This window comes from Lipotes vexillifer, unplaced genomic scaffold (genome assembly GCF_000442215.2).
Source record: "Lipotes vexillifer unplaced genomic scaffold, Lipotes_vexillifer_v1.1 scaffold636, whole genome shotgun sequence".
NCBI lineage: Eukaryota > Metazoa > Chordata > Mammalia > Artiodactyla > Lipotidae > Lipotes > Lipotes vexillifer.
The window spans coordinates 2050362-2072300 of NW_006786547.1; the positions used below are offsets into that span (position 1 = coordinate 2050362).

At 60.4% G+C, this 21939-nt stretch overlaps 5 protein-coding genes across 6 annotated transcripts in view; 2 read left to right on the forward strand and 3 right to left on the reverse strand.

The window, feature by feature from the left end:
* Positions 1-2316, reverse strand: part of MED22 (mediator complex subunit 22) — a 5637-nt gene extending 3321 nt beyond the window's left edge. Inside the window, exons 1-2 of one of the 2 annotated variants that reach the window (XM_007458989.1) lie at positions 2162-2284; positions 609-689 (exon numbers count right to left, since the gene is read on the reverse strand). In XM_007458989.1, coding sequence (XP_007459051.1) covers positions 609-689; positions 2162-2284 — 204 coding nt within the window. Of the gene's footprint in view, positions 1-608; positions 690-2161 lie in introns of both variants that reach the window. The other variant, XM_007458990.1, reaches the window with a different exon arrangement.
* An 840-nt stretch (positions 2317-3156) lies between these two features.
* On the forward strand, positions 3157-6800 carry RPL7A (ribosomal protein L7a). The gene is made up of 8 exons (XM_007458991.1): positions 3157-3183; positions 3783-3903; positions 4559-4708; positions 5009-5149; positions 5349-5428; positions 5749-5879; positions 6398-6467; positions 6642-6800. Exons 1-8 carry the CDS (start codon positions 3181-3183, stop codon positions 6744-6746), a joined length of 801 nt encoding a protein of 266 aa, XP_007459053.1. The 5' UTR covers positions 3157-3180; the 3' UTR covers positions 6747-6800.
* A 309-nt stretch (positions 6801-7109) lies between these two features.
* SURF1 (SURF1 cytochrome c oxidase assembly factor) lies at positions 7110-11264 on the reverse strand. Its single transcript, XM_007459027.1, has 10 exons — positions 11184-11264; positions 10797-11105; positions 10213-10297; positions 9990-10123; positions 9825-9907; positions 8779-8961; positions 7816-7888; positions 7567-7729; positions 7263-7344; positions 7110-7179 (listed from the first exon to the last, which is right to left on the reverse strand). The coding sequence occupies exons 1-10, from the start codon at positions 11262-11264 to the stop codon at positions 7110-7112; spliced, it is 1263 nt and encodes a 420-aa protein (XP_007459089.1).
* Positions 11265-11351: 87 nt separating this feature from the next.
* On the forward strand, positions 11352-17588 carry SURF2 (surfeit 2). Its single transcript, XM_007459028.1, has 10 exons — positions 11352-11466; positions 11555-11709; positions 12443-12546; positions 14874-15062; positions 15246-15406; positions 15732-15805; positions 16285-16501; positions 16827-16913; positions 17371-17441; positions 17510-17588. Exons 1-10 carry the CDS (start codon positions 11389-11391, stop codon positions 17586-17588), a joined length of 1215 nt encoding a protein of 404 aa, XP_007459090.1. The 5' UTR covers positions 11352-11388.
* Positions 17589-17792: 204 nt separating this feature from the next.
* On the reverse strand, positions 17793-21467 carry SURF4 (surfeit 4). Its single transcript, XM_007458992.1, is given in 6 exon segments — positions 17793-18434; positions 19136-19322; positions 19742-19785; positions 20423-20499; positions 21129-21440; positions 21443-21467. Coding segments are annotated over 6 exon segments (912 nt in total). The 3' UTR covers positions 17793-18167.
* Positions 21468-21939: the final 472 nt, after the last annotated feature.

Consider the following 21939-nt stretch of genomic DNA (forward strand, 5'->3'; position numbering starts at 1 on the left):
GGGGGGAGGGGGCAGGGTCCCTGGCACCAAGGCAGGTGCTGTCAGCCCCCCAGTCCCCATATGCGCCCCTGGCCTCTGCCTTCTGCTCCTGCTGGTAAGATCACCAAGCTCACGTGCTATTCAAGCACACATTCTGCTTCTCGAAACCTCAAACCCCAGATCCAACTACCACCCCATTCAACCTCCTGCCCTGCTCTTCCTCAGGTGCAGCACATCTGCCAGTTGCGGGCGGTGGGGGGGGATTCCTTTAGGACCTTGTCCTGTGCATTTTCATCCAGGGAGCACAGACCTATGGAAATACTTGGTTGCCCTGCTTGTTCTGTGACATCGAAAGGGATCAAAATGCACGTCCCGTTTCATCTGGCCATTTGCTTCCCGCACTTATGAAGAATCTTCAGCGAGGAAGGGGTGACCTCTTTCTAACCACCGCCCAGCACTCGACAGGATGGCCGTGGCCGGCTACCTGCCAGCCCCTTACGCGGCTGCCATGAACAGCCCTCCTCTCGAGCGGAGTCTCCTGAGAAGTGGTTTGCCCCCCATCCAGGGCACCCCAGTGGGGACCACAAGGTTCCTGGAGCCTGGGCTGTCCCCTCCACCGGGTGACTCACGATGTTGGCGGCTCGCACGTGCATCTCGTAATTATCCTGCTCGCCCTGAGTGGCCCTCGACACCTGCGTCTCGTCCTCAATCTGGAGGGCAAACAAGAAAGCCTAGAATGGGCAGGCGCCCTGGCCCTCAGGCACCTGGCAGTGGCGGCATGACCGCACTCGCCACACCCTGTGGCCTATCGTGCCCTCTGTGCACCGGGTGCTGCCAACCAGACCTCAGGCCGCGTGCACCGTCACCCCCTCTAGCTCTGTTCTAAGGAGATGACAGGCACCTTCACCAGGACCAGTGGATGCCTAAGTACACCAGCCGCTGTGCCAGGTGTGGGGAGGTGTTGATCCTGTCTTTTTTGGGGTATGGATTCCTGTTCAGCACAGACAGCGTCCCTAGCTCAGGTGCTCGCTGACCTGCTGAATGGATCAATAAAACGACAATTTATTTTTTTAAGTGACCATTTGCCGAGTACTTCCTGGGTGCCAGGCACTGTGTTAAGCACTTGACCATCATCTTAGGAAACTCACAGAAGCCTGGACCGCCATCCCTGGTTTACAGGTGGGTAAACCTGAGGCCGGGACAGACCTGAGCACACTCAAGGTGTCTCAGGCAGTAAATGGTGGAGCCAGGAGTCCTGCCCCGCCCGTAGCCTGTTAGGCTGCTAACTGTCCCAACCCACCCACCAGGCCAGGGTCCGGGCAGGGGTCAGGGCACCCTAAGCAGTTAGGAGACAGACTTCCCGGGTTCAAATCCCAGCCCCGCCAGTTATTAGCAGAATGACTTTGGGCAGGTTGGTAAACCTTCTGAGCCTCAGTTTCCTCCTCTGAAAAGGGAAAGGACAACAATGGTACCTGCCCCTTCAGTTCTCGCGATCTTGTAAAGATTGAATGGGACAGGACACAAAGGGCCCTCTCGGCTCGGCCTGACACGCGGTGAGCACTAAATAAACTCTAGCTTTCATCGTCGCTCTCAATGCTCAAACAAGCCTTACAGGTCTGCAGCGGTCATGCAGAGATCCTGCCCCAATCTGGTCAGCGGGCTTGCCTGACCGGAACCAGACACTGACCACTCTACCCACCTGGGAGGCCTTCCCCGGCTTCTCTCCCTGACCGCGTGCGCTCGCAGTAATCCCCACGGTAACCGCGTTACACAGATAAACTCCTCCAGTCATCACAAGGACCCTACGATGCAGGGGAAACTGAGGCACCGAGAAGTCAAGACCTCATCCAAGCCCTTGCAGCCAGTAAGTGATGCTGGACGTTGGATCCTGGCAATGTGACTGGAGTCCCCTACAAATGCCTCACCAGGACCTGTAATTGGCCAGTTTATTTATCTGTTGACCTGTTTGTTATTGTCAGTCTCCTTGCGGCTCTCCTAAATGTTCTCCCCACGGGGACAAGGGTTCACTGGTATGTGGCCCTCCCCTGGCCCGGAGCAGCCATGGTGAGTGGGTGCTGTTGCAAGCGGACACCCTGGCTCCGTTCGCCACTGTCCACAATCTCTAGACCCTGGTAATTCCCTCGGTCTCAGAAGGGGCAGCGGACCGGCGGCCCCCACCGACCTTGGCGGTCTTGATGATCTCGGTGAAGTTGTCCATGATGGACTTGACGTCATCCTTGAGCCGCTTGTTGTAAGACTGCAGCAGCGTCTCCTTGCTTTGCGGCAGGGCTCTCTGCTGGGCCATGGCGGGGCCTCGGGCACGGCAGGGGGCACCTGGGACCCAGAGTCTGGTGTGCGCGAGCGAACCCCAGCCTCCCACCCTCCAGGCCCCCGCCTCGGCAGGACCCGCAGCTCTCCGGGGATTCCCTTTCTGCCAAACACACTCGTCCAAGCATCCGCACACAGTGCACTGCGGCGTCTCCTCCGGCCCGCGCCACTTCCCCGGAACCCCGACGACACCCTGATGGGCTCCGGCGCAGCCTTCTCAGAGGCCAGGCCCACGAACGTCCCCCACGTGCCCTGGCCAGCCGCTTCCCCGCCAGCACTTCTGCCCTACTCCTCACCCGAGGAGCCGCTCGGATCCTACCCCACCTCCTCCAAACGCCCTTGGCCTTCACCCCCAATCCGCCGCCCTCGTCTCCACGCCGGGACCCCCGGGGGCCGCCCCACGGAACCTCTTGGGCTCCTGCGCTCCGGGGTATCTGCTGGGACCACCCTCCCGCCCCGCGCCAGGTGCCTCCGGGCTGCGCGTGCTCCGGTCCGGGTGGCCCCCCCGACCGAACTCGCGGTTCTTAAGCCACTTTGGAGTAAATCGCAAGAGAAGATCGCCGACACCGCCGCCACGCCGCCCCAACGCCCACACCTGGTCCGCAGAGCCGGGGACCGGCGGGTACCTGGCCAGGGCGGGCTGGGAACGAGCGCGCGTCCCTCCGGAGAAGTTCCGGCGCCCCGGCGCCTCTCCGCGCCACTTTCCAGCAGCTCAGATCCGTCGTCCGGCTCTAGGCACCGCCCGCCTGGCGGGAGAAAGTCCTGTCGCTTTAAATCCGAAATCCCGCGCAGGCTTCAGTTCTCGCGATCTCCGAGGTCGCATCCATATTACCCACAATTCCCTTTCCTTTCTTTCTCCGCCAACCGTTCAAGATGGTGAGTGTTCTTGGTGTCAGCGGTGCTGGCTCTCGGATCCGGGCTCTATCCGCTGCCATCCTTCTCGAGGCGTGATGGCGCAGGGATCCCTCCACCGCCCAGCGCGAGAGGAGCCCCGCGGGGCCTCGCCTCGAGGCACTGGGGCCGCATAGACTCCTCGGCAGCCGGGCCGGGGGAGGAGGAGGATCCGGGGTGCGCCGCGCCGCCATGCGGGGCTCGAGGCTGACGGGGCCGAGGCGCTCCAGCTCCCCGGGGGCTCTTCCGTCCCGGGGGCCGCCTGGGGTTTTGGGCAGGGGGTTCTCAGTCTGTCTGCCTCTGCTGTTTGGAGCCCGCCGCACTCCGAAAGGGGCCGCGGGGCTGTCGAGGCTCGTGCAGATGATGTGAAAGAATATTTGCTATCTGAGTGATGGTGAGGACGTCCCTAACCACCAAGATCGCTGATGCACGAGCGGGGGGGGTGGGCGGTCGCCGGGCTCGCGGCGCCTGCGGCTGGGGCCAGGTTTGCTCACGGGGATGCTTGGGGCCGGCTCGGGCCCCACCCCTCTTCGGAGAGACTGCTGGGGAGGCGGCGGTTGAACCGGGTGTTTCCTTTTGCCCAGCCGAAGGGAAAGAAGGCCAAGGGTAAGAAGGTGGCCCCGGCCCCTGCGGTGGTGAAGAAGCAGGAGGCCAAGAAGGTGGTCAACCCCTTGTTCGAGAAAAGGCCCAAGAATTTTGGCATTGGTGAGTAAGAGACGGGAGACGCTGAGAACGGCTGCTTAAATGGCATCCCCCCCAACGAAGGAAAGCAGCTTATTGAACAGAAGGTTACGTGTTGGCCTTGCTAGAATTCCGTGGGTTTGGAGTCGAGGCTACTTGGATGGGGATTCTCGCGTTTTTGCCGCTCTTTAGCTGTAACCCGGCTCGGTTCTTAATCTCTCCCTCTGAGAGGCGGGCAGTGACGGCGCATCCTTCGTGGCCGCACTGTAAGCGCCTGAGCGTGTGGCAGTGTGGAGCCCAGATACTGCTCAGTCCAGGACTGCTGGACTGAGATTGGTTGGGTCCTTGTTTGTACCAGGAAGACAGCTCAAAGCTAAATCTCGGGCCTTTGGGATTCAGCTGGGCCGTCGCGAAACAAGGTCCGCCAGAGCAGAGGCGATGGGACTGCGGTAGTGACGCACGCCTTGGCTGCTTGTTGAATGAGCAGAGGTGTCGCTAGTGTATCCTGTGATCCTAGGTGTTTGTGTGCAGGTGATGCAAAAGAATGTTTGCTGTCTGAGAGGTGGTGATGCCATTTTAAAGCACCGAGATCGCTGATGCACCTACGCCCTTCTGAGCGGCCCTAAACACGAACTGGACGGGGAGTTTGAGCCTCACATTATTGCCCTTTACTTCTCAGGACAGGACATCCAGCCCAAAAGGGACCTCACCCGCTTTGTCAAATGGCCCCGCTACATCCGCCTGCAGCGGCAAAGGGCTATTCTCTATAAGCGGCTGAAAGTGCCTCCCGCGATTAACCAATTCACCCAGGCCTTGGACCGCCAAACAGGTGAGGTTCTGTGGCACAAAAGCAACATGGGGAAGGGATTTCTTGGGCATGGTTGCCACCTTTACTCGGACACTGGTAGAGCTGAGGCCTGTAAAGGGGCAGTGGGTATCTTCAGTACGTTAGTTTATTAAAACTTAGGACTCCTTCTCTCGTTTCCAGAACGTGATATAATGAAGAGATAACGTATACGACCTGAGATCTTTTGAAGTGCAGTTGTTCAGGACAGTGACCTAGCATTTGTTACGGTTAAGTGATGTAATCTTTTAAACTGTCGACCTGGACTGGCGGTCTTTTTTTCAGCTACTCAACTGCTTAAGCTGGCCCACAAGTACAGACCAGAGACAAAGCAAGCAAAGAAGCAGAGGTTGCTGGCCCGAGCTGAGAAGAAAGCTGCAGGCAAAGGGGATGTCCCCACCAAGAGGCCACCTGTCCTCCGAGCAGGTGAGTGGGCCCCTTCTTGAAGAGGCTGAATGGTGGGGCAGGCTCTTGGCGATGATGCATGAATTTCTTCACCTGGAATCAACCGTGAAGAGTAAAATCCGAGCTTTTTAACCCTGAGTCATAGCGGGGCCCCCGGTACAAGTGCTTTTGTGCCTGGCAGCCCCACCCCTCTGCCACGCAGACTGGTTGTATGTTCTAGGGGTTAATACTGTCACCACCTTGGTGGAGAACAAGAAGGCTCAGCTGGTGGTAATCGCACATGACGTGGATCCCATCGAGGTACGTGTGACTTGTCCTCAAGCGTCGACTGCTGGACTGAGATTGGTTGGGTCCTTGTTTGTACCAGGAAGACAGCTCAAAGCTAAATACTCGGTCTGGCAGAGGCCCTAGCAGGGTGGAGAGCATTGTCAGCTTTCCGTCTAAGGAGTCCTGACAAGGGAGCCACCTCGTGGCTATTGCAATGATGTGACACTCTCACTGAATTAAACCTTGAAAGTACAAGTGCAGGAGCCTTTTAACCCTGAGCAATTGCTACCACGTTAGCTTTTAAGTTACTGCTTTCGCTCAAGATACCCTCTAGAGCTAACGCTGTCTTCCAGCTGGTGGTTTTCCTGCCTGCCCTGTGCCGTAAGATGGGGGTTCCCTACTGCATCATCAAGGGCAAGGCCAGGCTGGGGCGTCTGGTCCACAGGAAGACCTGCACCACAGTGGCCTTCACACAAGTCAACTCGTAAGTGTGCAGTGTAGCCCAGAATTCCCAAGAATCACTAGGGGACAACCTTCCCCCACCCCCAAGTTTGCTTAATTTCTCGGGATCTTAGCTTAAAGACCAACCTTAAAATACTTTTTTCGGGCTTCCCTGGTGGCGCAGTGGTTGAGAGTCCGCCTGCTGATGCAGGGGACGCAGGTTCGTGCCCCAGTCCGGGAGGATCCCACATGCCGCAGAGCGGCTGGGCCCTTGAGCCATGGCCGCTGAGCCTGCGCGTCCGGAGCCTGTGCTCCGCAACGGGAGAGGCCACAACAGTGAGAGGCCTGCGTGCCGCACAAAGAAGAAAAGAGAAAAAAAAAATACTTTTTTCCGAACCTTTGCCGATGATGGTTATGAATTTCTTCACCTGAATAAACCATGTTGTCGTGTTGTTATCTGAGGCAGGTGGTTTGTGTTGGAGCTACAAAGGGAGTCGTTGCTGCTTTCTGGAAGGGTAACTGAGAGGCCAATGACCCCCATTTTCCTCTCTGCCTTGTTAGGGAAGACAAAGGTGCTCTGGCTAAGCTGGTGGAAGCCATCAGGACCAATTACAACGACAGATATGATGAGGTAGGTAGCACACTCACACAGAATACTGTCTTCTGGTAAAAGCTGCATCTTTAGTCAGAAACTGCCTGGCGCTCGGCTCTTTCTGAGCAGTTGTATTTGCCAGTCAACTTGGAACAACCTAATAGAAGTGTGTGAAACGACCCGCCAGGCTGACTGCCCGTCTTCTTGTTACAGATCCGCCGTCACTGGGGAGGCAACATCCTGGGTCCCAAATCAGTGGCTCGCATCGCCAAGCTGGAAAAGGCAAAGGCCAAAGAACTGGCCACCAAACTGGGCTAAGTGTACACTATTGATTTTCCTGTACATATAAATAATAATAATAAAAAACCTCCTCTTCAGCCAGTGTTGGACATTTTGCGCTAAAAGTTTGGGACAGTGGCAAGTAAACCCCGCGTCCTTATCCCTCATAGGGTAGCACTTGTGTGTTGGTCCAGTTTTAAAAAGGCCAAGCAGTACTTGAATACCTTGAATACTCTGAACCAAGCCCGGGATCTTAGATCGACTAGTTCATTTGGGTAGAAGGAGGGCGCTACACATGCGGTGTAGAGATTTATTTATACCAGTTACACGTTATCAGTCTAAAGTCGAATCTCTCGAAATGGCTTCAGCTGTTCAGCGACAGGGCTACACCCGCCAACCTCGTCACACACCAGGAGTCCGGCTTAGGAATTTCTTAAACCACAGGTACGAGGTGGCCGCGCAGAGTCCGTACCTTGGGTTGAAAGAAAGTGAGCGAGCACTGTGGGGGCTGAGGGGAAGGCGGGGCGAGCAGGAGTGGGCGGAGCCCGGGCTCACCAGGTGACGATGTACTGCACGTGCTCGTTCCTCAGGGCCACTCTGGTCTGCCCTCCAATGGGCCCTCCAGGGACTGTGCTCTCTGCGGGGACAGTGGGCTGTGTCCTCACCGGGGCCCGTGCTACCAGCTGCTTGGCACTTAGTGGCCAGTCAGCCAGCCCCCTCGTGTCGCCCTCCTCTTAGCGCCTGTCAAGCACACTCCCGCTCCACCAACACAAGCGCTGGGGCGGAAGTGACAGGGAGCTGTCCAGGGTCAAGAGGAAGGTAGACCAGGGCCTTCGGGGGTGGGCTGCTCACAACGTACTGAAGTCGGCGTCTATGAAGATGGGCTCTGCGCCTGTGAGCCTGGCCATGGCCTCCAGGTCCCGGTAATGCCAGTGGTTCCTCGCAGGATTGTTCTCGGGAACAAAGGGCTTCCTGGTCTCTGACAGCCTCACCATCCCGACTAGGTCCACTTCTCCTTCAACCTGCCCGGGAAGGTGTGAGATGCTCTGTGGGGCCCTGCATGGAGCCTGGATTGGCTCCTACAGGGGGACGGGTTCACACCCCTCACCTGGCCTTTGCGCCGCGTATCTGGATTCACGTTCTTCCTGGGCACAAACCCTCTATTTACCAGGATGGTGATTCTAGAGTAGTAAGAGCACGCTGTTTCAGGTAGGGGACTGTTTTTGAATAAAAGGGGGTCACTAATGGTCATTCTGGCACCTCCCTCCTGGACGACAGCACGGGTGAGGGTTTACGGGCTAGCTGGAGGGGGCGAGGGGGTGCCTCCGACCCTGTGAGTGCTGTAGGTTTGTGGCCTCTGCGCCGCCGCTGTCACCAGCAGCAGCAGCCTCCGCTTGCTTTGTGCTTCACCTGCTGCACATGCAGCCAATGACCAACACTGCCCCGCCGCCTCCAACTACTGCCTCGCGCGTCTGCCCACAATCTCCCATCCTAACCAGGGGAGTCCCCGAGCCGCAGCATCGGGGCCCATCCCAGACCTAAAACCAGAAAGCTGGGGGCTGACAAGGGACCTGGGGTTTCATTTGTATGTTACCGTTGGGAAGCTGCTCTACTTACCGGTCTTGCACTTGCAGAGCCCCCATCGTGTACATGTCATCTCCTTCCCCTGGGATACTCCGCCCATCTCCTCACTCACTATTTGACCCAAAGAGCCCCCAGGAAGCCTTCCTCGAGTCGACTCCCTCCCTGCAGGGCTGGGGGTTCCTTTCTCTTGAGTTCCTCTGCTGGCCCCTCAGGCTGCATCCTAAGCACTAAACGTGTGGGCCACTCATAGACGGTTTTCTCCAAAGAGGACTGTTTCGTTCACCTCTCCTTCCTTCAGAGCTCAACAGGCAGACGTTGTTCAGTAATAAATTAATTGGCTTAATAATGTCAGAATTACACATTTCAAACTCCCAAGGAGTCGAGCTTATCTGGGTTTCTTGGATTTCCCAGGGCTGGGGGCTGAGAAGGAAGGAGATGGGAAGGACCGCATCTGCCAGGCCGGTCAGCTCCCCCGCGTCCCACTCACCCCAGGGCAGTGCAGTGGAAGGGAGTGACCACGTAGGCACCACTCTCAGCCGCCGACGAGAGCCGGCCGGCCTCCCGGGCTGGGTCCAACATGGTCCGTGGCATCATGTACAGCTCTTTAGAGTGGTCAAAGTGCCCCCTGACCTTCACTGGCCGGTACTCCAGGTTATTCAGTTCCATCGGGCTACAAGAGAGGGGAGGAGCTGAGACCAAGCAAGGTTTGGCAGGAAGACAAACCCTCTCAAGGGTCTGCAAACCACGAAGCCCACCGTGGCCTGAGAAGCAATGTAGAAGGGGACACACCGCCACAGTGGGGTCTGCGTGATGTGCCCTCCAAAGGGGGAAGCTGATCCCTTTGATGCCACGTGGGAACGTGGATCTGTGCTGCCCGACAGTCCACGTTTTCAAGACAAGCTTAAAGCTGGAGCCTCCTGTGTGAACACGATAAAATACGTGGGCCAAAACCGTCATCTGCAAGCCGAACGTGACCCACTTGTTTGCTCCTCTGTCTGGAAAGCTTTGTGATTTTAGCTGGCACTCTTAGGAACAGTGCCTTTTTTTTGGCTGTGCCGCACAGCCTGTGGGATCTCAGTTCCCTGACCAGGGATGGAACCAGGGCCCCCTGCGGTGGAAGCCTGGGGTTCTAACCACTGGACCACCAGGGAATTCCTAGGACAGTGCTTTTAAATGAGGGGAGAAGGCAGTCGAATGCCTGCGTATTTTCTCACAGTACCATTCTCATGTCCAGACTTGACATGCGCGTGCCCTCCCCTCCAGCTAAGAATTACTGCTGCAGAAAGCCGTCAGCACTGTGGGGGGCTCCCTCAGCTACACTGGGCCTGGAAAAGGCACGAAACCCAGGTTCAAAGATCTGTCTGTGTACTTATGTCAGGCAGCTTCACAAGGGCAGTCGGGTGTCAACAGGAAGCCCAGCAGGACCACTGATTCTGAGGGCTCCCGTCAGGGTCAGGAAAGCAGGCAGCAGCCAGGCCCCACTGCTGGCCTCAACTGAGCCCCAGCCCCCGGGGGGCAGCCACACACACTCACTCTGCGGGCAGCGGGATGGGCTCGGCCATAACCCTAGACTCTAGTTCTGCGATCAGCTGTAGCTTCCACTTCCGGCGCTGGACCTATGGACACAGGGCATAAGCCCGAGCGGGTGGCAGCAGAGTCAAGGGCTCACAGCCAGGAGCACGAGAAGTCAGTCTTTACCTGCCACGTCCCCAGGCCAAAGGCAGTCACAGGTATGAGAAGCAGAAACCACTGGAGGAAGGAGTCGTCTTCCGTTTTTGCGGCAGTTGCTTCGGCTGAAGAGCTGCCACACCTGCTGGGCCTCCAGACCAACCCTAGTAGATGTCACAACACGGGCATATGGGGCCGGAAGCCCCGGAACAAAGAACTGGAGCAGACAACTCCTTGAAGCTGCCATGACTACCGGGGAGAACGTGATACAGGAAGAGGGCCCAGGCCACCACGTGCAGTCGGGAGCCCACCAGCAGCACCTGCGTCCAGCCCAGCTCCTAACCCAGTGCCCAGCGCGTGACACCCACTCAGTGGACATTCACCCACTGAATGAGATCCAGGGCTTAGTCCTGGCTCTGCCACCAACCATGACCCTGGGTAATTCATGGAACCACCTCACGCCTTTTGTGCAAGAATATGCTGAGATGTATCCTGTCATGAAGGTGCACGGGTACGGGCTACTGTGCTCTGCAGACTGAATGTGATACACTCAGGAGAGTGGTTTACAGAACTCAGAACAGCTGTTCTTTTTCATCGTTCATAAATTTAAAGTTGGCAAAACAAACACAGGAAGTACATCTGGGCTCTCAGAGGGTGAGTCCCATTAACGGAAAGCATTACAGGTCTGGAGGATGGTCAAAAAGCAGGCCTGCAGCAGGCCTGCAACGTGCCTTACAGTGTGCATGCACATCACTCTACAGACAAATACCCTTTGCTGTGCCTTGGACGCAACATGCAAACTGTGGTGATTAGCTAGGCTTTCCTTTAGGAGCCCACACAGTTTCCGTCCTGGGTTGGCCCCGCATCAGCCCGAGGAGCCGTGGAGCGGTTATGGCACGTCTCGGGCCGAGCGTGTCGGGCGGCAGCGCGGCCGACAGCGCCCGCCAGAGCCCGCGCGCACCCAGGGCCCGACTCAGAGGCTCGGGCGGCAGTTCCAGGGTTTATCGCGACGCCACGCGCCCCGGCAAAGCGGAGGCACGGACGGACGGGGCGGCTTTCCCAGATGCCGAGGGCATCCCTGGACGAGTCCTCACCTGGGCGCGAGATGACCCCAAGGGCGCTCCTCCGGACGGCGCGGACCGGGGCCTGCGGAGACGCAAGGGGCAGGCTGAGCTCGTTCAGTCCGGGCGCGCGCCCCCAGCCCGGCCACCCCGCTCCGCTCACCGGCCCCGTGCCCGCAGCCCGCAGCAGCGACCCCAGCCCCGCCGCTCGCAGGCTCAGCCCCAGCCCCCGCGCCGCCGCCATCGCCCCGCCCGGGAGCGCGCTTCCGGAACCTGGAGGCATCTGCTTCCGGGGCGCCGCCCGGCCCCGCCCCCGGCCCCACGTGGTTCGAGCGACGTTCGGCCTCCAGCTCCTCGCGCGCCGAGCCATGATCGAGCCGCCGGCCGACGTGTGCGCCTTCCTGCGGGAGCATCCGAGCCTGCGGCTGGAGCCCGGCGCCCGCAAGGTGGGCGGGGGGCACAGGACCACCCCCGACGGGCCCCGGGACCCCCGACCGCCCGGACCCCCTGACCGTCCCGCCTTCCCGCCCATAGGTGAGGTGCGCTCTGACGGGCCACGAGCTGCCCTGCCGCCTGCCGGAGCTCCAGGTCTACACCCGCGGCAAGAAGTACCGGCGGCTGGTCCGCGCCTCCCCGGCCTTCGACTACGCCGAGTTCGAGCCGCACATTGTGCCCAGCATCAAGAACCCGTACGTGGCTGGGCCGGGCCGCGGCGGGCCCGGCACTGCCGGGGAGGCCTAGGGTGGGACAGTTCCTAGTGCTGAGTCTGGCCGGAGCTGGGTAGACTCCAAAGCCCCGACCCCTCCCCGCTGGCTGAGCGCTCCTCAGAGACGCGGCCTGTTCTGCAGCGCCCACCCTCCCGTGAGATAGGAGACCTGAGATCCAGGTGGGCGTCCTGGAGCTGTGAGTCACCTGGGATCTCAAGTGAGGCCCGTCCCCCGTGCATGTTTGCTTTTCTGTAAACGTGAGGTCTGTCACCTGGGCCTGTCTGCTTCAAGAGGACTGGAGCGCTTGTGCTTTGTCACCTGAGGTTCTGAACGCGGTCGTTTCCCTATCTTTAGTTTAAAGGAGAGCTTTGATTTAGCTGAGAGCGCACGGTTGACAACAGTAGTCAAAACGAAGAGGGGGATGGCAGACGCTCCCACTATGGAGCACTTTGCCAGGCTTTCGCCGACGTGCCTCTCTCGTGCTGGAGCAGAGTCCGGCGAGGCTGGTGAGGCCTGTTTTCTTGGTAGACGGTGAGAGGCCACAGTCCGCCTGGATGAGTGCTTCTCCAGCCCGGCTGCGGACTGCAGTTGCTTGGGAGCTTTTAAGAATCCTGATGCCCAAGCCACGTGGCAGACCTCCCCTTTCAGTCTGTCTGGGGGAGGCCAGGGTGGAGAACCATGGGTCTGGATCCTTGCTTGTGAACTGTCCCCTTAGGCACCAGCTGTTCTGCAAACTCACCCTGCGGCACATCAACAAGTCCCCGGAGCACGTGCTGAGGCACACCCAGGGCCGGCGGTACCAGAGGGCGCTGCAGAAATGTAAGTAGCCGAGGCGGGACACGGCTGTCTGGGTGCTTGCCTGCTCTCCCCCAGGACCAGCGCCCCTAGAACGCAGAAGCGGCAGCCCGTGCATCCTTTGGTGGTACTTGGTGGATGCAGTGGGTCGGGTCCCAGTACAGTGAGGAGAGGGGGACGACGGTAGAGACGGTGCAGAGCCAGAGGCAGCCTCCGAAGTGATGCAGGTTGTGTTAAGTGCTGTGAAGAAGACAGTGCCGAGCAAGGCAGGCGGACCTGCCTCATGCAGGAGGTTCTCGGAGGGTTTCTCTTTAGACTGAGATTTGGGAGGCGGGGAGAGTGCTTCGCTTGGCTGGGGGGGGGGGGGTCTGGAGGACGGCCATTGTGCCACCAGGCAAGGTGGGGTTAGAAAGGCGGGTGGGGACGAGACCACAGTGGGTCTTGGCAGCCGTGGAGTGGGGATGCCCTGGGAGGGTTAAAGCAGGGACTCTGGCCTGATCTGTTTGTGTCTCGGGATCACATGTTGCTGCCAGGGGAGAGGGGAGGGGAGGGGCCACCCGGTTGCTGTGCAGTCACCCAGGTGAAGATGCCGGTGGCTGGGGTCACCAGGTGCTGGCAGGGCAGATGGAAGGACGTGGGAGGTTTCTAACGGTTTTGTGGATGGAATCAGTGGACGGGGACAGTGAGGAAGAGGGGGAAACTGGCTGTGCTTCCCAGGGTCCTGTTGTGACAACTGGTGGCTGATGACGTCACGAGGGTGGGAGAGCAGAGTCTGAAGAATGGCTTTCTGGGGAAGAGCACAGGTTCCTTCGAACATTACAAGTGGAGGTGGATCAGGGAGGGTGACTGTTGAGAACACGGACCGGCCCTCAGATGATGCAGATCAGCGACACAGGCACGGCGTCTGCATCCCGTGGAGCTGGGTGACAGGGCCGGGCCTGAGCTCGGAGGAGCCCCGTGCGGTCGTGTCTGAGGCAGAGAGAAGTCTCAGGGACGAAGCGGTAGCCTCGTCAGGTGGCCCCGAAGGGCAGGTGAGGACGCAAGAGTGAGCTGAGATCTGACAGAGGCAGCTGAGGTGGCGAGGTGGGGACAGAGCCAGGCCGGAGCGGGCCAGGAGGCCCGAGCCCCTCGAGCGAGCGAGGCGGGGGCAGGGGGGGCGGCTGGGGGCCTGAGCTCGGAGGAGCCCCGTGCGGTCGTGTCTGAGGCAGAGAGAAGTCTCAGGGACGAAGCGGTAGCCTCGTCAGGTGGCCCCGAAGGGCAGGTGAGGACGCAAGAGTGAGCTGAGATCTGACAGAGGCAGCTGAGGTGGCGAGGTGGGGACAGAGCCAGGCCGGAGCGGGCCAGGAGGCCCGAGCCCCTCGAGCGAGCGAGGCGGGGGCAGGGGGAGCGGCTGGGGGCGGGGCGGGCGGCCTGGGGACGGGAAGGAAGGTGAAGGAGGACAAGCCCGGAGGCCTTGCTTCCCAGTGAAGAGGCGAGGCTGCGAGCGTGGCGCTGAGGGGCCTGCGGAGGCAGGACACGGGGCCCCCGGGCACCTTGCTGGCCCGCAGCTGCGCTCAGCTGCTCGGCGAGGGCGGGCAGGGGCTGGGTTTCCCCACGAGTAGGGAGCAGTTCCGATGCCGGGCCGGGGCGCCTGGCCACGCGCGAGCTCCGCTCTGCTGGTGACGGGGCCGCTGTGCGGCCGTGGAGGGGGCGGCAGAGGGGCAGTCGGGGATGGGGCCCCGCAGGTGGGCGGTGACGAGAGAGCCGGGGCCCAGCAGGGCTCGTCCATCCCGTGAGTGACGATGGCCGAAGCTGGGGGACAGTGAGAGCCGATGGAGGGCGAGCTCCAACAGCCGGCTGCCCTGAGTCCTCGGTGCAGGAGGGGAAGGTGTGGCTCCAGCGAGGCCTCTCCGTGGAGGCCTCGTCCCCGCCCCCTGCTCTGCGCCAAGGGTAGGCAAGGGCCAGGCACCAACTTCCGCCGAGCCCCGCCATCCAGCGGGGGTCCTGGCCGCTGTGCCTGAGGGGACTTCAGTTTCCGCGGGACAGGCTCGCCTGGCTTCCTGTGCCCGCTCAGCACCCTCCCAGCCGTGGCCGGCTGGAGCCAGAGAACAGATGCTCCGGGCGCGTCCTGGTCGGGGAGAAGAAAAGAGGGAGGCCTTCGCCCCTCCTGCCCCGGGCCCGCCTCCGCATGCGCCCCCTGCTGTCCCATCGGGAGCCGGCGACGGCGCTCGGCGCTCACCTTGCGCTCACCTTCCTCTGCCGAGCTTTCCTGTGGGGGAGGGTTCTGGGGGCCCTGGCGGAGCTCAGCTCTGTTCCCGGGGGGCTGTGGGGAGACAGGCAGGAACCGGGCAGCGTGCGCGTCTGTCTCCCAGACGAGGAGTGCCAGAAGCAGCGCGTGGAGTTCGCGCCCGCCTGCCGCCGGCACAGGCGTGGGAGGAGGGGAGCCCGGCCGGACAGTGGCGGGCCGCCCCGGCCTAGAGAAGCCTTCTGGGAACCCGCGTCCAGCGATGATGGCGCTGCCCCAAGTGACAGTGACGACAGCATGACAGACCTGTACCCACGTAAGCCGGGACGCGCCCCCTCCCCCTGCCCATCCTCTGCATTCGGGTCGCGACCCTCCGCGCCGTTTCCGTCAGCCGTGAGCAGCTCCCTCCCGCTGTGTGTCCTCCGGTCCTGGGCCCGGCTGACCCCCGGCACGGGTGGTGGACTCGACCTAAAACGGCCCAAACCTCTGCTCCTTCCAGCCGAGCTGTTCACCAAAAAGGACCTGGGAGGGACCGAGCACGAGGACAGCACCGACGACTTTCTGACGGGGGATGAGGACGAGAAGCCAAGACGCCGCAGAGAGACGGGCCCTGGGGACAGCGAGGCCGTGGGCTGGGAGCAGGTCCCCAAGCGCGGGAAGGTGGGGTGCCACCCCCAGGGCTGCCGGCGGGAAGGTGGGGTGCACCCCCAGGGCTGCCGGCGTGGCAGCGGCTTCTCTTAGCTGTGGTTTCAGCTTCTTTAAAAAAAAACCTTTCTCACAACTGAAATCTCAAGCTAACGATACGTAAGATGAGCGCTGAGGCCGCTCTAATGGGGGCGGGGGGCTGCTTCCTGGTTTGCTGCCCAGGAGTTTCCACTAAAGCCTCTTCCTCTCTGCTGGCCGGGACTGGGGGGGCCGGGCTTACAGCACCCCCGCGTCAGATCAGAGCGCCTCCACTGGTCGGGATTCTCTGTTTGTGCCGCAGAAGCAGTCCGGCTCGTCGAAAAAGAAGCCCAAGAGTCACCACCGCAAACCGAAGAGCTTCGGCTCTTTCCAACAGTCAGGTCAATGGAAAGTCGCTGGAGAAGACGCATCTTGAGAGCCTTTCAGAGCCCTCCCGGCATCCACACCATGTTCCTGTTTGAGGTGCCCGCCGCGTGTCCTCCCAACTGCTGGGATGTCCGTCCACTCCTCGTTTGCTGCCCCAGAAGGCCGGGCCGGGGGGGTCTGACCCGCGGATGTCAGGGTCTCACCCCCACCCCCAGGAAGCAGCAGGGACCCTGGAGGGGGCACCGAGGAGAGCCCTGGCCAGTCCCCACCTGGCTGGACGACACCAGAGGATCACACTGCATACAACAAATGCCACTATTTATTTTGACGTGTCTCCAAAAATCAAAATGTTTTCAAACACAACTAAGATATAAAATACAGCATAAAATGAGATTCATAACTATCTCCCCCGTAAAGCAAAAAATTTTTCAGAAATCGTTGCGCCAGAACCAACTGGTAGATCCTGTTTTTCTCTTCTCCCCGAGTAGGCATCGACCCCTGGTCCGAGCACTAGCCCACGCAGGGCCAGGGGAGGCGGGACTGGTGGCCACGACGCCACCTGGCCACCAGGGTCAATCTGTTTTTACAAACCAGAAAGGTCTTCCTAGCAGCGAGCCGAAGAAGACCCGTACCCTGCCAAAAACGGTGTCACGGAGCAACTGCGACCTGGCCGCGCGCGCCATTCATCAGGGCCATCGTGCTGGGGTAACGGGGAGGGGGGGTGTAGATCAGGACGCCACCCTGCCCGGGTTGTGACACTGAGTCAGAACACCCCCTTGGTGTGGGAGCATCCCAGTGACTGAAGGAGAAAAGCCCTCAACTTATAAATACTCGGGGAGTAGGGCCACTGGGGGAGGGACTGGGAGCGTCTTGGGTCGAGCCTCTGCAGTGGCGGGGACACAGGAGGGTGCTGGAGAGGTGCCAAGCGCGCTGGTGGGTAAGAGCCGGCCTCCCCCCTGCCCTGGGAAGCTGACCAGGGGCTTCGCTGGGGCGGGTTGCTCCCCACCTCACCCTGGCTCTGGCCTGGAAGGTAGACGTGGATCTGGGTTCAGGACTGGCCCCGGCAGCCCTGGGGAGGCCCTCAGGCTTGCACCCCTGGCTGAGCAAACCGGAGAAGGTGAGATCGGCCCCAAGGCAAGGCTTGCAAGAGGCCTCCAAGGAGGGCCTCGTTGAGCTCGCCAGCCTCACCATGTCAGTCTGACCCTGACTCCCCGTGGGAGGCACAGAGGCATTGCTAGGAGGTGGACAAGCGGAGAACAGCAAGAAGCACTCACAGCCCCAGGAAGAGAAACACAGTATATAAGGCAATGTTAGGAAACTTGAAATACAGGATCGAGATCCAATTGGTAAGGCATCACAAATCGTAAAAAGTAATTTGGGCTGCATTCAGCATAGCAAACAGACAATCTGAGCAAGCCGCAGCCTCGTGATGATGGGGGAGTGGTGGCTGCACGGCCTGGGGAGCCCCGCGGGGGAGACAAGCGGGCAGCGCCGGCCCGGCTCTGGCTGTGGCCCTGGGGCAGCTCAGAGTGAGGTAACCGGTCTGAGCGCCCCGCTCTGACCCGGCCCCACAGTGGCAGCTGCCCGCCACCGAGCTGGGCCCTCGGGCGGCCAAGGCCCGCGTGCTGCCGGGCCTGGGGGGCGGGTCCCTGGGGGCTCTGGGCAGCCTCCCCGTGGGCCACCATGCGCACCTTGAGCCACTACCGCTCCCAGGGCGTCGCCCCCTGAAAACGGCACCAATCCAAGTCGAGCCCCTGATGAACGCAGACGGCAGCCTCGGCTGCCCCTCTAACGCGGCCTTATGTTTTGGGTCTGGGGTTTCTCTATGTGCTCTCACTGTCCCTATAAAGTATCACAACACAGGGCAGAAACAACGGGGAAGGCACTGGTGTGAGCCTGAACCAGTGTGTTGATGTTGGGCTGGGCCACCCCAAATCATGGAGTAGTTTGAGCTAAAAACGTAAACTTTAAAAAAAAATAAGAGGGAGACTGCTTTGAATGATACACAAGTGTATCTGCTCACAGTACAGCGTGAAGGTCCCCCACCCCAAAAAAGAAACAAAACAAAAAAAAAACAGGACTGAGAGGCCACAGCCAAGCAAGCTGCTCACTCCAAGAAGCCGCGGCCTGCCTTGGGGAGGGAGGTGCTGACCACGGGCCGGCCGGCTCTGCACGGTCAGATACCAGGTTGTGGGTCCAGAGCAGATTTAGCCATCAATTATCAGGTGTCCGCAAATAAAGTTCTCAAAACATCTGTGCCTTTACCAAGGGAGGGGAGGGAAGAGGATACAGAAATGCTGGCAGTTATGTCGAATCCACCCTGAACCAGTCCTCGACGGCCGCGGGTCCCAGCCAGGCGGGGAGGGGTCTGTTACCACTCTTTCTTCTTCTCGTCCATGGACACGCCCCCGGGGCCCAGGGCCACCACCAGAAGCAAGCCTCCGATCACCGACATGGTCTGGAAAAAGTCGTACTTGAGGAAGTCGTGCATGGGCTTGTAGACGGGGATGGTCCAGAAAGCGTTGAAATACACGTTGATGGCGAACAGCCACACGACGAGAGTCAAAGCGGCCAGCTTGGTCTTAAAGCCGATGGCCACCAAAATCATCAGAGCCGTGCCCACGATGTTCTGGAGAATCTGCATGGGTTGAAAGGTAAGCGATGGAAATAAACAGGCAGATTCCAGCTGCCCGTGTCACCGCAGTCTGTGGGCCAGGGTGGAGTGACTCAGGGCGTGCCGAGAGCCGGCATTACAAGCAGGGAAGAAAATCACGTCTCCTGCGATGGGGGCAGCAGCGAAAGCAACGCTTTGAATTGAGAAAGCTTTGGGGAAGGGTAGGAGGTCTCCGATGAACAGGCTGGGATTGACCGGGACCTGCCCCAGTCTGAGCCCGGTGGACCTGTCAGTCACAACCACAGTCCCCGGCGCTGCTTAGAGCCAAACGCTCCCCCTCCCCAGCACCAGGAGCCCCTCCTGGGGACCCCGCCCGGCCGGGGCCCCCCAGCTCTGTAAGCTACTGGGGGACAAGGACAAAGCCTTCGACTCTGCAGCTCCCACAAAAAGGACACGATAAAGGCAGGAGTGTGAGGAAGGAAGGAGAAACGGGAGCCTGTGCCAGGAACCTTCACCAACAGCCGGGACGGGCCCTTGAGCGAGGTCAGCGAGATTCGGGACTTAATTTGTTGGAAAGGCAGCTTCTTGGTGCGTAAGAGCTTGACAGCGTTGTTTCCTTTAACAGGATCATCCCGATGGCCCCTCAGCTATGCTTAGTGCACAGCCGGGAAGAGAGGGGGCAGCACCCCTTCTAGAAGGACAGGGACCCGACCAGGAACACTTACCGAGAAGAAGCTGGCGTCGAAGTGAAGGAGGGTCATGAACATCAGGACCAGCAAGACCCGGCCTCCGAGCTGCATGTACTGTCTGGGGGAGCTCTCGCGCATGGTGGGGACGCCCGCGAACATGCTCTTCCCTTCAGAACGGGACTCCGCCAGGAGAAGCAACAAGCCTCCTCCCAGGGCCAGGTTCCTGAGGAACGGACATGCCACACTAGTCGCTCAGGCTCATCAGGCTCTGTGAGCGCCCGGCAGGAGCAGGGACTCCGGTGACACCCACGGACAGGGAAGCCCCACACGACCGGAGACACGGATGCCTCCGCGCCACCCTCGGGATGGCCTGGCCTGGGCTCTCCTGCCGACCAGCGGGTCCCTGGGAGCCAGTACTTGACTTGGGCCCTCGTCGCCCTCATGAGATGCGGGGTCGGGAGGGATGACCTCGTTCTCACCTCTGCCCTGGGGGCTGTGGGTGGGGAAGGAAAAGGCTTCACCAGCGTCCGCTACAGAGTCTAAGAAGCATGGTTTGGACCCAAAGAAACTTACGTCAACCAACAGTTCCTGTGTTTAGAGACACGAGGGAAGTGCACTAAGTCGCCAGCCAGAGGCACCTACCTCATGAGAAACTTCACGTCCCATAAAATGCTGTAGGCGATCGTCTAAGGGGAACAGAGGAGAGAGAGGAGCCTGAGTGTCGGCATTTTCAGGCATCTGTGTTTCTACAGAATGAACAGCATCAGGCAGTTCTTCCAGCGTAGGTGAGAATCTAAGTACAAGATGCACAGAACCCTTTCAGGACCCCGACGGCCCCAAGCTCAGCATCTCTCGGGGCAGCAGTGGCCCCGGATCCAACAAGCCCTCGCCTCCTCAGAGCGGGGCCCAGGACGTTCTGGAGAACATGGCGGCTCTGAGACAGCGGTCTACAGTAGATGTGTGTGACACATCTCACGTGAGTAGCTAGGTGCTCTTCTTTGTGAAGTAAGATGCTAACAAGACCGTGTCCTGGCTGCAGCCGACCCCGTGACTTGTCCCCTTGTCACAGGGAACTCAGGAAAGTGGCAAAAGGTGGATGCCCGGAGTTCGGCCCCTTCCCAGGGTGCTCGGCTGTCTGGCTCTCCTGAGTTTCCACGGCTGGCATGGAGGAAAATCCAGCAATTTCTCAGAAGAGAAAAGGAGTTCCAGACAGACACACAGAGGGCTGAGAGGGGAGTGAGCCTGAGTCCTCACAAATGCCTTTTCGCCAGAAGCTCTGCTCTAACCAGAGCGAGAGTGAGACCCCAGCCACGTGCCGTTTACCTGCAGTGCGATGATGCCAAAGAGCCCAAAGCAGGCGTACTGCACGAAGTTCCTGCTCAACACCAGGATGCAGCCGGCTGCAAAGGAGAAGGGCGAGGGTCAGGGGACCGTGGCCACCTCACCTGGCCCTCTGGCGCAGCGGCAGCCCAACCGCCCGCCCCCAAGCAAAAAGTATCTTCTGGGAGGATTCATGGTAGGCACGGGCCACACACATGCGTCCACTGGCCTTTACTCATCAAAAACACTGGCCCGGAAAGTGGGTCCCTTGCTTACAGAGTCAGTCCATCAGAAAGAAGCTCAACTGTGGAGCTTCGGGACAGGCTGGCAAGTGCAAGTCCCGTCCTTGCCCCCTAATGTGCGAGAGAGGGAGCGCTGCCGCCGGAAGACGGCCAGCAGGGGTGGAAGGCAGACCCGAGGCCGACGCAGCTGCACTGGTGTCTGATGCTCCCCCTTCTCTGTTTACCTATTGATCCTTTCCAGACACCCTGGGTTTGGGGTGCCTCAGCTCCTCGCTGGCCCACCCAGGTGCCCCCACCTCCAGCACCTCCTGCTCTGGGCACTGATCACAGGGCCTCAAAGCAACGCAGCCAGGACCAAACACAGAGCACGCACCCGCGCGCCGGCAGGCCCAACTGCCAGGCCCGGGCTGCTGGCCTGGCGCGAGGAGCTGCAGACGCACAGGCCCCCGAGCGCCGGCGCCACTCACTCAGCTGTCCGAGCAGGTTGAGGAACACGAAGGAGGAGGCCAGCAGGTAGCCGCAGCTCCAGGTGGTGTCGATGTAGTCCCGCTGCTCACTCCACTGGAACCACATGCGGATGCCGTCCTCCAGAAAGGTGCTGATCAGGCAGAGGCGTGCCACGTGCGGCAGGTACTGCTTGGTGACTCGCAGGAACTGCGGGGCCACGGAAAGCCGAGGGTCAGGGGCCCGGCGCCCAGTCCCAGCACCGCCCGGCGGGTCCAGACGCGGCACCACCCAGGCCTCCGTCCGGCAGATGAAGACGCCCGAAGGCGATGCCCCGGGCCTGACCCGACCTCCTCTGCCATCTCAGCTGACGTGTGTGTGGCAACTACAGTCGTCACGCGTGGGACTGCCACAGGACACAGGGCGTGGGCAAGGCAGACCCGCCCAGCGACAGACTGGACCGGCCCTCGGAGGCGACCCGTCGAGGGCGTCTCCGCCGCGGCACTACTGCCTCCGCGCCAGCTCGCTCTCTGTCGTGGGGCGTCCTGTGCCGAGGGCTGCGAGCAGCCTCCCCAGCCTCTCTGCCCACTAGCTGCCGTGAGCGGCCTCGCTCCAACCGCGACAGCCCGACACCTCCAGACGTGGCCGCCTGCCCCCTGCGAGCTGCGCCACTTAAGATGGGTGATTAGGACACAAAGAGGCAAGGCGAGACTGAGGTACAAATGTCATTCGGGTGAACTGCACGCACCTTCTCTTACCAGGCATTCGAAGCTGAGGTACAAAGGGAAAGAAACCCTAGGACACATGCTAACACAGCAGGAACTCGGGAGAAAG

Coding starts and splice junctions, on each gene's coding strand:
- RPL7A (XM_007458991.1), top strand. Junction 3,904..4,558: donor GCCCAAGAATTTTGGCATTG/GTGAGTAAGAGA, acceptor TTTACTTCTCAG/GACAGGACATCCAGCCCAAA. Junction 5,429..5,748: donor ATGACGTGGATCCCATCGAG/GTACGTGTGACT, acceptor GCTGTCTTCCAG/CTGGTGGTTTTCCTGCCTGC.
- SURF1 (XM_007459027.1), bottom strand. CDS start 11,264: ATGGCGGCGGCGCGGGGGCTGGGGCTGAGCCTGCGAGCGGCGGGGCTG. Junction 10,124..10,212: donor CCTGTATCACGTTCTCCCCG/GTAGTCATGGCA, acceptor GACATCTACTAG/GGTTGGTCTGGAGGCCCAGC. Junction 9,908..9,989: donor TTGGCCTGGGGACGTGGCAG/GTAAAGACTGAC, acceptor CTGTGTCCATAG/GTCCAGCGCCGGAAGTGGAA.
- SURF2 (XM_007459028.1), top strand. CDS start 11,389: ATGATCGAGCCGCCGGCCGACGTGTGCGCCTTCCTGCGGGAGCATCCG. Junction 11,710..12,442: donor GTGCCCAGCATCAAGAACCC/GTACGTGGCTGG, acceptor CTGTCCCCTTAG/GCACCAGCTGTTCTGCAAAC. Junction 16,502..16,826: donor ATCAGGGCCATCGTGCTGGG/GTAACGGGGAGG, acceptor CTGGCCTGGAAG/GTAGACGTGGATCTGGGTTC.